Raw genomic sequence first — 11,798 nt, forward strand, 5'->3', positions numbered from 1 at the left:
TATATTCAGAAAGAAATTACCTCAGAAAACCACCTTTATCAGCCACTCAAAAAAAAAAAAAAAAAAAATCCCATGGGGAAATCCTTTGGTCTGGATTGTTTCCCAGTATGCTCCTCTAACTTTTCCATTATACAGTAATCCCAACTTTATAGGCTGCCATCCAAGAAAGCTTTGGAAAAAGGTCAATTCCTGACAGACACAAAAATCTGCTCTAATAACGTGTCTTTATGCCAGATAAACTTGGCCTAGTGGAGATTTTCAGAAGTACATAAATGATTTAAAGGGATAAATCGGACAGAAAATCAGTGGGACTTTCTCTGTGACTTGAGGCTTTGAAATCTGGGCGCTCTGAAGCAGAGCAGGTACGTTTGCTGAGCAAATGCCAAAGAGCCTCCAAATTCTGATGAGGCTCAAAGCTGGGCTTTCAAATAGGAGCCAAAAAAACCCAAGATCAGAAGCTGGTGGCCAGTGGAAGATTGTGGCTAATTTTAATATGGTAGCTGTGGTATATGTTTTTTCTTTAACTTGGAAAGATACAAACCAAGGGTTGATAGCCCTCAATTCACCTTAGCAGGTTTAAGCTTAAAAGTCAATAGAGCCACGTTGCTGTACCTGCTCATTCCACTATTATAAAGGGAATCGTGTATTTTTAATATTGCTCACTCTCTCAAGATCAGAGTGGAGAAAAAAAATTAAGTGTTGCAGACACTGAAATACTTGTATATTTGTCCAAAATAAGAAAAAAGTAATAGTAGCTTCAATCTTTTAAAGCTAGGAAATGGAACTCTACCAAAGAGATGAAAACATGCTACTTCTGTAGCAATTTTTTTTTTTTCAGAGGTGGAGGGAGGCTTGCTTTAAAAGCACATTTTCAGCAGTTTGAAATCCAGCTCCCTTAATCGGGAATGGTTCTGTAAGAATGTAGAAATACAGGGTGTAGAGACTTGTACTACTTCTAGTATTTCTAAGACTTCTGTAGGTAAAACTAAGTATCTGTTGTTTAAAAATAAAAAATGTAGCGTTTCCTGTTCTTGACAGTATCTGGCACGGCTAAATGGTGTTGAACTACATATTTTGAAGAAAGAGTTAAAGTTGCCTCCATGAAGGGTAGTACGTTCTGTGACAGAGCAGCTCTGCTGTCTGGTGGTGTTCACCCCAGCGTTTCATACGAGGTTTTCTAAACAGCAAATTTGGTTAAAGAGCTTAATTTGAGTGATATGTTTGCTACAGATGTTCATTCCGGTCTATGGGAAAGACAGACTGCTATTAAAAAGGCACATCGTGCCTACAGTTAGATAATCTGAGACAATCTAGTTTAGCTATTTTTCCTGTCAAAAAGCACAGTTGCTCTGTGTGAACTCAAATGTCATTCGCTTTGAAACATAGCCACATTATAACAAGTACTCTCTCAGTTTCTCAGGAACCTTGGGAACAGCGAGATTATTTTATCACGGAGGTCTTATCAACAGAAATTCAGAAGATCTCTGTGTTCCTCTCAGGACAGGTGTAGTCAGCACAGTGTCAAAACTGGCAGCTTAAATTTTGAAAATTGGATAAAAAGCTGGGAAGTGGGAGACTTTTCTGGTGGAACTGCACCTCACCATCTGCACTAAAACCCCTTTAAAAAATAAGACTAAAACCTCTTAAATCACTTAAGAACTTCTGAGAATTGTTGTGTATATCCCTAAGAAATTGCATTTATTTTTGTCCTGCAACTCTTAACACTGTTGAAATCTGCATGCACGGGAAGCGGACCAGTGAGTCTTAATTTTTCATTTCAGTTTGCCAAGACCGTTTTGGTTGTCTTGAAATGTTTTGGCTTCTTTACAAAATCTACCCCGACAAAAAGGATGTATTCGTAACTAAAAAATAAAGCAAAGAAACATTTTAATTGAATGCTATTTTTATATTAGCACTTGATTTTTTTCCATTGTTCTAACTAATATCACAAGACATGTTGTTATTTTTAATCATTTCTAGAATACCCAAAGGATAAGTAGTTCTCAGACTACACAGCCTCTTGCTACCCCTGTGGTGTCTGTGACAACTCCGAGCTTGCCTCCGCAGGGATTGGTGTATTCAGCCATGCCTACTGCCTACAACACTGGTAAGCATTTTTTTTTTTAATAAGTGGCTTGATTTGTCAGATGTACAAGGCTTTTGTGATTCAGAAGCCCAGAAAATTTGCATTTCTGTGACACTTCACTTTATTTTCCTATTCAGTTCAAATGAAGGCTCTTATTCATCAAAAATGAGCTTTTAGCTTGTAAAATGTGTAAATGTTGAGACTTGCATCAGGAAGCAGCTTTCAGTCAGGTTGCACACAGCTGAATACAGAGACAGACAGAATAAAATGCATTGCTTAGAGCAGTGGTATTCAAGCTATCTGAGAACTGAAATGCCTCACATTTAAGCCATAGTTGATACTTCAGAGCACACTGTCCCTGTCGCTCTGCTCTGCTCAGGGCCAACAGCAGGAGGGAATCGGATTCTGCCAGGGCTTTCAGTTTACAAAAAAGCCCAGATAGGGCCTGTTCCTCTTCAGTAGTTTTATTAGGAGTGAGGTGGGGACTCACGGGGAGGCACTGTCAGCATTTCACCGCTGCGAGTCTCTAATATCTGAAGGACCTCAAAGCGACTTTTTATCCAAGATGGGTGTGATGCAAGGAATTTGGTCATATAAGTGATAGTTGGTTTGCTGGTTTGGACAGTAGTTCGTGATGTGGTGTCCTACTTTGTCTCCATACCAATAGAGATAATTTTAACTTCAGTCTCCAGGTTCTCTGTTTGTTACAGACCCTGTACGTAATCAGTAAAGGAATTTTTGTAATCGTTTCCTTGAAAGGCTGCAGCCGTGATGGTGTCAGGTTGATTACCATTGATCTGCGATACATAGTTTAATTTTCAAATGCACCTGCAGAGAAACTACATTGCAGATAAGTGTCAATAAGTTTTGTAAGTCAGAGTTCAAATAGCTATTGGTTAAAACTAAAAAGGACAAGAAAGGAAATAATTCCCCAGTTCGCTGTTCTTTTTAGATGAAGTCTAGTGAAGACATTCAAGTGTAAGTGCTGTAATTTGTTAAACCAGGAATTTCTGAACTGGGAACCACTGTGTTGGCATTATTTGTCTTATTTGGTAGACTTTTGAATTCTAAAAAAATAAAACAAAAATCTTGCTTCTCTCTTCTGCAATGATAGCTCTTAGGAACTGAGCTACACGAGAGACCTTCCCTTTATAGCTGATCAGCTCTGGCTCTCTGGCTAGACAGAAGGGCTTGTCTCCTTGCTAGGAAGATCCACGTCTCCTGTAGAGGCAATTCCCCAGCAGCGTCTCTCCCCTCGCCCTGTATCATCTTTGACGGCTGTACGCAAGCAGCTGGCAGGCACGAGACGCTCAGGAAGCCGGGAGGCAGTGGAGGGCGTGCTAGGAAGGAATAAATGGCTTTTCCTTGAGGAGCCGCTGTGCGGGGTTTACTTGGCTTTGATAGTGGTGGGGGGAAGGGGGACGAGGACACGCGTGCTGCAGGGTGGCTTCCCTCAGAATACATCAGGAGCTGCCCCGGTGTCGGACAAAATGCGTTTCGGCCGGCTCCACAATATACCTGCTGCTGCCCGAAGCTGAGCCCAGCAGCAGCGCTGGCGGCCTCTCTGATAATATATTTAAGAAAGGGTAAAAAACGCTGCGTGGGTCTGTCGTCAGTGACCTAATGTTCTTACTCTTGTGCAAAGGTCAGGACAAATTAAAAAAAAAACCTTCAAGGTTTGTAGAAAACAGCTAAAACCGGAGCGATGCGGAGGTTTTGTAGTTTTCTTTATTTTCTGCAAGGTGGGGCCCAATCAGGGGTATGTGATGTGGAAAGATGGGATAGAGTAGCCATCCATTCGTAATAATTTTCCCAACAAAAAAAGATGTGATTTTATACATTTTCTCCACTTGTTTTAGCTTTGAAAGCCTTCCCTACAGTCTTTAGCTTAGACTTGTAGCCATCTTCCAGCCAAACAGCTCACGTCTTGTTGTATTTGTATCTTTTTCTATCGATGTGCTCGTTACCTGATACTTCGTGCCCTCCAGCCCCTTTCTGCCTTGGTTTGCCCCAGAGGCACGACAGTTACTGGTGTGTGCGAGGTCTGCATTTTGAGAGGGCCCGTTTTAGTCACAGCACCAGTAAATACCGATGCTGCCGTAGCACCCAACTGCATTGGTGAACATTTATGCAAATAATTGCCACCCTGAGGGGGGTTAAAGTCTAAACAAGCGAATGGAGGAGAAGATGGGGTTGCAATGACAGTAATGAGCAGAGCGAGGAGTTGTGCTTGGTGACTTGTCTTGGATTATGAGCTTAAATGTGAATTTGCTGGACGTACAGATCGTGGTTTGATACTTGCCACAAAGGTTGTTTATATATTGCATTTAGTGGCTGTTTAAAGTAAACAAATAGTTCTGGTCCCTGCTCCGAAGACCCACCTTGAGTTGTACCTGTCACCGAACGATCCCTTCGTTCTCTCACGCAGTCTGATGGTGTTTCGGGAAGCGCTCTTGTGCGCGTCCCTCATCCAGAAAAACCTTTAAGCTGATGGCTAAAGCAGCCTTTGTGGGCGAGGGGACCGAGGTCTGAGTCTCGGGAGGCAGCAAAGACAATTGAAACCGGTGTCCTGCACAACGGACCAGTGCTGTTATCACGGGGGTATGATTTCAAAAACCAGCCCGTTTCCTTTGATAATGCAATAATTTGTGAAAAGCTTTTAGCCTTTAGTGTTTTTTCAGACACTTTTAAATTGTCTCTATTAGATTGAGCCTTTCAGGCGATTTGCAAAAAGAAATTTGATGTTAAAACTAAATTGTCATCTGGATATTCTCAGGGTAGTCACTACTTCCATAGCAATTTCAGTTTTACAGTCCAAGGACTAAGATAAAATTTAGATACCTAAATTGTTTTTCTGGATTGATAGGGGTTTTTTCAGCGCTGGAAAGGATAGATTCAGCTCTTAGATCCTTAATTAGAATGTTGGATGTCAGTTTTGCACAGATATACTATTCTATAGAGTTTGTTTTCCTGGAGAAATATTCTTTCCGCAGATTGCTGGAGGAGGGGCCAGAAGGAACCGAGTTACTTGTTCTAAAGCAATCTAGGCATTTAAAAAAAATACTCAAAACCCACAGAGATCAGTTAAATAGTAACCTACACTTGACAGAGCATATCTAGCCATAAATGATCTTACTGGCTTTAGGTCAGTTATTTTGCAAAGGCACAAACTTCAAAGGTATCTGGTTGTTAGGGTCACAGCAGTAATGGTTTCCATCGCGGAGAAGGCACTCTCTTGTCTGAACGACTTTTCCATCTTGCATCAAGCCACTCATGTATAGAAATTGGCGTCCTGCTTTTACTGCTCGCAGGTACGTGATTATTCAGGGAGATGATAATGCAGCTAATTGTGTAGTGGCATGTGTAGTCTTTGGAGAAGTATCTCAAACCCCTGTCATCAGACACGTTCTGTCTAAAGTACCAGAAGTTAATTGTCCATTATCATAAAAGCTGTAATTGCAAAGAAAAAATACGTGGAAACTGAATTCCTATAAATGTTTTTTTCAGGTTTGCTCTTACAGAAATCCCGTTGGCACAGAATAGCACATCCAGCTCAAGGGTTTACATTTACCACACTTGCACATTGTCATAGGGCTGGCTGCTCTGAAGGCTGAGTGCGTGTCCTAGGCTTTGGAGGGCTGGGTTTGGTTTTGTTTTATTTTATTTTATTTTATTTTTAGTCTTGCAAAAGGGCTTTGGATTGATCAGCTTGGGAAAAATCTTTCTGTATCTGTGCAGAAATACTTGTGAGGGTTTTTCAGAGTTCCAATAGAAATGTCAACTGAGAAGAAATAAAGCAAAAAAAGAAAAAAAGGCAGCGTAAGCAGCTTCACTTGCTGGGGTGCCGCTGGGCTTCCCAAGGTCTTCAGGAAGCTTCTTGCAGTGACGCACGTGCATCTCTGGAAAGGACGGTGCCCCGCTGGCGCCTGGCTCTCCTGCCTCTGCAGGCTGCTAAAGGGGAAACCTTGGAGGTGTCCCCAGCGAACAAGCTGGTGGATGGGAATGGGGAAAGAAAGTATCCAAAAAACAAAACACCAAACACCCCCACACCCACCCCCCAAAAAGAACAAAGCCAGAAAACCTAAAACCAAACACACAACAAAGCACAAGCCCTGCCTGAGCAGAATTTTTGGTTCATCTGCTGGCAGTATAAAACAAGTTTGGCTGCTAGCGTTTTGTCGCATTCTCAAGAGAATAGAAACTATTTTAAGGAAGCTATATTACAAAATAATTAAAAGCAGAGAAGTGTTTGCGGCTTTGTTTTAAAACCTGAAAGAAAAGCATGAGTGATAATGAGAAAGTGAAAATAACTTCCCCTGTGTGAATGAAGTGAGAACTGCCTAAGCATTACAGCCCAGCCAAAACTAACAGCCAGTCACTGACTGTTGATGAGGAATACCTCGTATTTTCTATTATCCACTTAAGTTGTATTTCTAAATAATTACAACTTTTTGTTCTAAATCAAGAGGTTTCTTTTGTTTATTTGCTAGAGAGATGACAGTTTAATCAGACATAAAGGAACAAGTGAGGCTACTGCGGGGAAAGGGAGAATGTGAGGTTTCATTTTGAAACTTCCATGCAGACTAAAACCTTCAAAAGTGCGAAGCCTTGTCTTACTGTAAGATGCACATAGATATACAAAAACGCGTAAATATGTTGTACCTGTGGCTTTAGAAGAAGCTCTATGAGACTGCAACATGTAGGAATAGAAAGCAGAATGCAGAAAATGGTCATTCGGAGGTCATTTGTCCTGTTCAGCTCCTTGGGAAGTTAGGAGGACGCCTCCCAGGCTTCAAAGTTTTCATGTTTGCACTGCTTTGGGTCACTTGCCTTTATTTGTTTTGGGCAGAAAGCCTTTATATTTGTGTGTGTCTATCACACATTCTCACATGGTTTTATATATATATGTATATATATATATGTATGTATATATAAAAAAATAAATGTATAAACTACTTTCTTGTTTATTTGTTTTTCCCTCTTAGATTACTCCTTGACCAGTGCGGACCTGTCTGCCTTGCAGGGCTTTAACTCCCCGGGAATGCTGTCTTTGGGGCAGGTCTCTGCCTGGCAGCAGCACCATCTGGGCCCAGCAGCCCTCAGCTCTCTCGTGTAAGTACCCTGGGAACCGCGCGGCGCTGCGCCCGCTCGGCAGCTTCCGCCACTTCAGGCTGAATAACCTGCACTGGCGGGTATTTAGCACAAGGCCATTTTAATTTCTTGTCTGCTGGCGATGGTCCGTTGCCTTTCCAGTTTGCTCCTTGGCTGCAAAAGCCTTCAGGTTTCGTGTTGTGTGCCCCGTTTTCAGTTAGTTCAGCGCTCGAGCCGACGAGCTGTGTCCCTGCCGGCCCAGCCTCTTACCAAGGAGTGACCCCCATGATGATCTTAAACGTTTGGAAAGATTCCTCTTCGTTTTCAACTTCTATAACTGCGTTCAGACCTTTAATTGATGCTTTTTTCAACTTTGTTTTTTCATTCAGTGAGTTGCGCTTATTTACATATTCATTTTGAGGGTGCTGAACCACAAGACCACACAGACACGCAAACCGTCGCTTTCTTTTCCTTTTTCGTGTTTTCTTATTTCTGCCTTTTGGTTTTCTTTTTCCCAGTACTGGCAGCCAGCTATCTCAGGGTTCAAATTTATCCATTAACACCAACCAAAACATCAACATAAAATCTGAACCAATTTCACCTCCCCGGGACCGCGTAACTCCCTCGGGGTTCCCGCAACAGCAGCCACAAGCGCAGCAGCAGCAGCAGCAGCAGCAGCAGCAGCAGCAGTCGCGGCAGGAATTGGGCCGCTCTCCTGTCGACAGCCTCAGCAGCTCCAGCAGCTCCTACGACGGCAGCGACCGGGAAGACCCGAGAAGCGACTTCCATTCACCTGTCGTGCTGGGAAGGCCACCGAATTCCGAAGACAGAGAGAGTCCATCGGTAAAACGAATGAGGATGGACACGTGGGTGACATAAACTCGCAGTGTTGCCTCTCCAGTTTTGTGTTCTCAAAATGAACTGTCCTGACATATCTAAATTTATAAATAAGGACATGAAATAAGTATATTTATATGTATATACATACATGCATATATATATCTTCACATGCATATATATGTGCTAGTGTGTGTAGCATACACAGAATCATCAGGCACTTATGACAAACTTCTTGTATAGCTGCAGATGTCCCATGGTAAAACGTAACAGAACAATCCTGTAGGTATTGATCTAGCCTGGCATTTACCTGGACTTGTCGTTTTAATAATATAACCTGTTTTGCAAGGAAACATTGTACCCGCGTTATAATCCTACCACACTAGATTGCAGAAACCGAGAGGGCTCGCCTGTAGTAACGTCCCTGTGTGTTTTATTCAAGCTGTATGGTTACTCGTAGTTAAGAAATAATGCTTTGTAGCAGCAGAGCAGTAGAAAAGCAGGAAGAAGAGAAAGCAATACTGTACATAAAATGACCTTTATATTACCCAACCTGGCATGGGTCTCTATTGCAGAGGGTGCATGGAGAAGGGCTGATGCTATAAGAAATAAATAAATAAAAAAAACCAACAAAAACCCTGTTTTGCACGTGCAAAAAAAAAAAAAAATAGTGTATTGGGTCAAAGAAGTGATTTTTTTAATGAGTGAAAGAGAGACATAGAGAACTCGCATGAAATATTCAGAAAATATTAGCCTAGAAAATAGAACATTAACAAAATAAAATTAATATATTAAGTTATAATTGGAATATGTTTGACAAATTTGTTTTTACGTTCATACCTTTGAAAAATATAGAAACGGATTTTAGCTCATGTATATTTTATATTAAAGAAAACAATACCCTAATGAATTGAAGACTATATATAAAGTTATATACAGTACTTTTGAACACATTCTGCTATGAATTATTTATATAAGCCAAAGCTGTATGTTGTAGCTTTTTTGTAGAGTATAGTTTTATCTTATTTTGACTTTCTAGTTTTTGCTTTCAAAGATGAAAAGGAAAAACTTGCAGGCGGAACCTTGGGGGAAAAATAAGCCATGAACACTTATATGTAAATTTAAATTTGAGCCAAACTCTTTGTGTATATAGCATCCTAAATATATTATCACCTTTGGTGTAAGTACCTATGTATTGTACGTTCACCAGATTAAAAAGTATATTTTTGTGGATTGACGCCGACTTGAAAAAAGGCGAGGTCCTTATTAAGTAGAGTATTCACTGTTTAATATTTACTATTTTGTTAAATATACTGTACTTTCTTTGGATTTTAATTATTATTAATATTATTATCCAGATTTTTCAGAGGGTGTATAAAGGGGTTGTCCCCCTCACTGGTGGTGAATGTGTGCCGTTAAATTGTAATCTCTGTGCTGTATGGTTAAGCTTCATTATACATTTTATATATATGTATATAAATAGCAAAGTGGCAAAAAAAAAAAAAATCCGGTGTTAAGTTCATCCTGCATAAATATAAAAAATCTGTTACGACACATTTTAAGGCATCATTTTAAAGCTGCCTCTTCTGAGGAGGAAAAAAAAAACAAACGGTGGAAAAACTTGACCTACTTTCTCCTGCTAGGGAAATAACACATATCAGATGAGCACAAAAGGTTTTTTAAGTTGGTAAGTGGTTTGGGATGAAGCCTCGGCCTCCGCAGTACATTTGCCGTTCCTCTTTGCCGCTTCGGTGACACGGAGCGAGGAATCCGGCGGCTGTCGGCACACGCTGGGAGCGGGTTTTGGTTCGGTGGCTTGAGCTCAGCTGCGCAGTCTGCCCGCGCCGGGACGAGGGCGGCCGGGGCCGCGCCGCCGCGCCTGGGAGCCTCCGGGCCCCGCTCAGGCCAGGCCGTCGGAGCAGGCAAAAGCCCGGTTTGGGCACCAAACAAAAGTCTCGGGAGCCAGAATCCCGGTTGGCAGAGCCGATTTCGCACTAGGGAGCGTTCTTGCCCTGTCGAAATCTGCTCTCCGGCCAGGTCCTTGCTCTGCGTCTCGGCGTCCCCCATGCGCCACCGCAGCGCTTTACTGGGAACCAAATTAAGTAGCCGCAGAAAAACCTTTCTGCTGGTAGTTCTGGGGAAGAAACTACAGTGCTGTTGTATCACCCAGACGCCTTTAAAGTTATCCCTGGTATTTATTAAATTTTTGCTTGGGCTTCAATTTTTTAATTTTTTTTGTAATTTAAAAAATCCGTTCTATGATACTGCAAGGGTTAGAGATGGAGATCCGACGGGGACAGCTCTCTCCCAGGCTGCTCGCTTTAACGTGCGACTGAAGAACGGTCAGTACTTACGGCTCCTGTGGTCACGGGAACTTTAAAAACGTCCAGGTTTCAGTTCATTCGGCCGCGCACCTCTGGAAGTTACGCTCCGTTTACTGCAGTTAGCTATCGGTTACAGAAGCGGAGAGGAGAAGGAGACTTTCGAATGGCGGCCCTGTTTCCGAAGGGACTGAAATCACTTACCACTTCAGAGAACCTTTTAATGCTCTGAGAAGCTATGTGATTTTTTCATTATTTATGCACACATATGAACTTTGCTGTACATCCGAGTGGGAGTTCTGCATTCACATTTACTGTCTATTTTCTTGTGTGCCTTATAAGATGGCTTTGCTGACTGTATCTCAATAGTCTTTATTTCTATGCAGGTTTTTAAACAGTAGGGTTACTGTTTTCTTAAAGAAAAAAGCTACGTAAGGGTTAGAGTTTGTACTGAAATCGCACCAATGAATTAAACCCCCCAGTTCTTCAGAGCGGCTGCGGGGCCCGCGCAGGCGGTGCCCCAAGCCCGCCCCGGCCCCAGCAGAACCAGGCTCCTCGCAGCCCGCCCGCCTCGGGGGGATAAACGGGAGGCCTGATTTTTAATAACGAGTCACTAACTTTGGAACATGCTTTTTTAGGAATTGTAAAAAGGTTTTATAAAAAAAAAGAAAAAAAAAGACGACAGAGCACAGATGTTTCACCAGGTAAAAAACACTTTTTTTAATTAACTCTACTGAATGAAGTTGCAAGTGGATCCGATCCCAGTCTGAACCCATTCAAGTCTGAGTGATTTGAGGTTTTTATCTGCTGTTGTGACAAATCACCTCTCCATCGCTGTGGTGTTTAAAAATACACGTTATCAGGGATTCGTCAGAGAAAAACGCTTTAGCCTTGCCTTTCCCTTAAAGGACACTAATGCATCAGAAACTTGCGAATTACTGTGCGCACAAGAAATACATAGTAAATAAGGAACAAAATAACTCCTAACAATTATCACGGGAAGAAGTTAAATTCGAATGTGAAAGAAAGACTTAACAAATGTAAACGTTTAAATCTTAGTAGAAACTTTCTTCACTTTGCTGTGCAAGAGAACACTGCTTTGCTATATTTAAAATGGCTTTTTTAAAAGAGATTTATGTATTTGGTAAATGTTTGTAGTCAACAGTTCACAAAGAAGCTGTTCACGGTTTAATGATGATAAGCCGTTTGGCGGCACAAGCTGGACTTTGTTGCCATCCTTGAGACGAATCTTTTAAGAAAAAAATAAGTTAATCTCAATTTTTTTCCCTGAATGTGTTGTTTTTTCTTCAATATACAATAAATATTCTAGTGAACTTTTTATCAAATGGTTAAGAAAATGCTAGAGGTTGTTGTAAAATATTTGTATCCTGCATTCACTAAAGTAAAGATACTGGCTTTTACTGTGTACTCCAGCCTCTCTCGTGTTTGCAGAGCATGTTTTT

The 11,798-nt window shown here is 41.5% G+C and overlaps 1 protein-coding gene across 6 annotated transcripts in view; it reads left to right on the plus strand.

The window, feature by feature from the left end:
* MEF2A (myocyte enhancer factor 2A) overlaps positions 1 to 11,763 on the plus strand; it is a 57,123-nt gene extending 45,360 nt beyond the window's left edge. For all 6 annotated transcript variants that reach the window (XM_087744616.1, XM_087744617.1, XM_009470047.2 and 3 more), the window contains 3 exons: positions 1,981 to 2,107; positions 7,072 to 7,198; positions 7,696 to 11,763. In XM_087744616.1, the coding sequence (XP_087600742.1) occupies positions 1,981 to 2,107; positions 7,072 to 7,198; positions 7,696 to 8,056 (615 nt within the window). In that variant the 3' untranslated portion in view covers positions 8,057 to 11,763. The remainder of the gene's footprint in view (positions 1 to 1,980; positions 2,108 to 7,071; positions 7,199 to 7,695) is intronic.
* The last annotated feature ends 35 nt before the right edge of the window (positions 11,764 to 11,798 follow it).

Source organism: Nipponia nippon, unplaced genomic scaffold, assembly GCF_047370975.1.
Source record: "Nipponia nippon isolate SJK-2023a ecotype South Korea unplaced genomic scaffold, ASM4737097v1 scaffold_9, whole genome shotgun sequence".
In the NCBI taxonomy this organism is placed as follows: Eukaryota; Metazoa; Chordata; class Aves; order Pelecaniformes; family Threskiornithidae; genus Nipponia; species Nipponia nippon.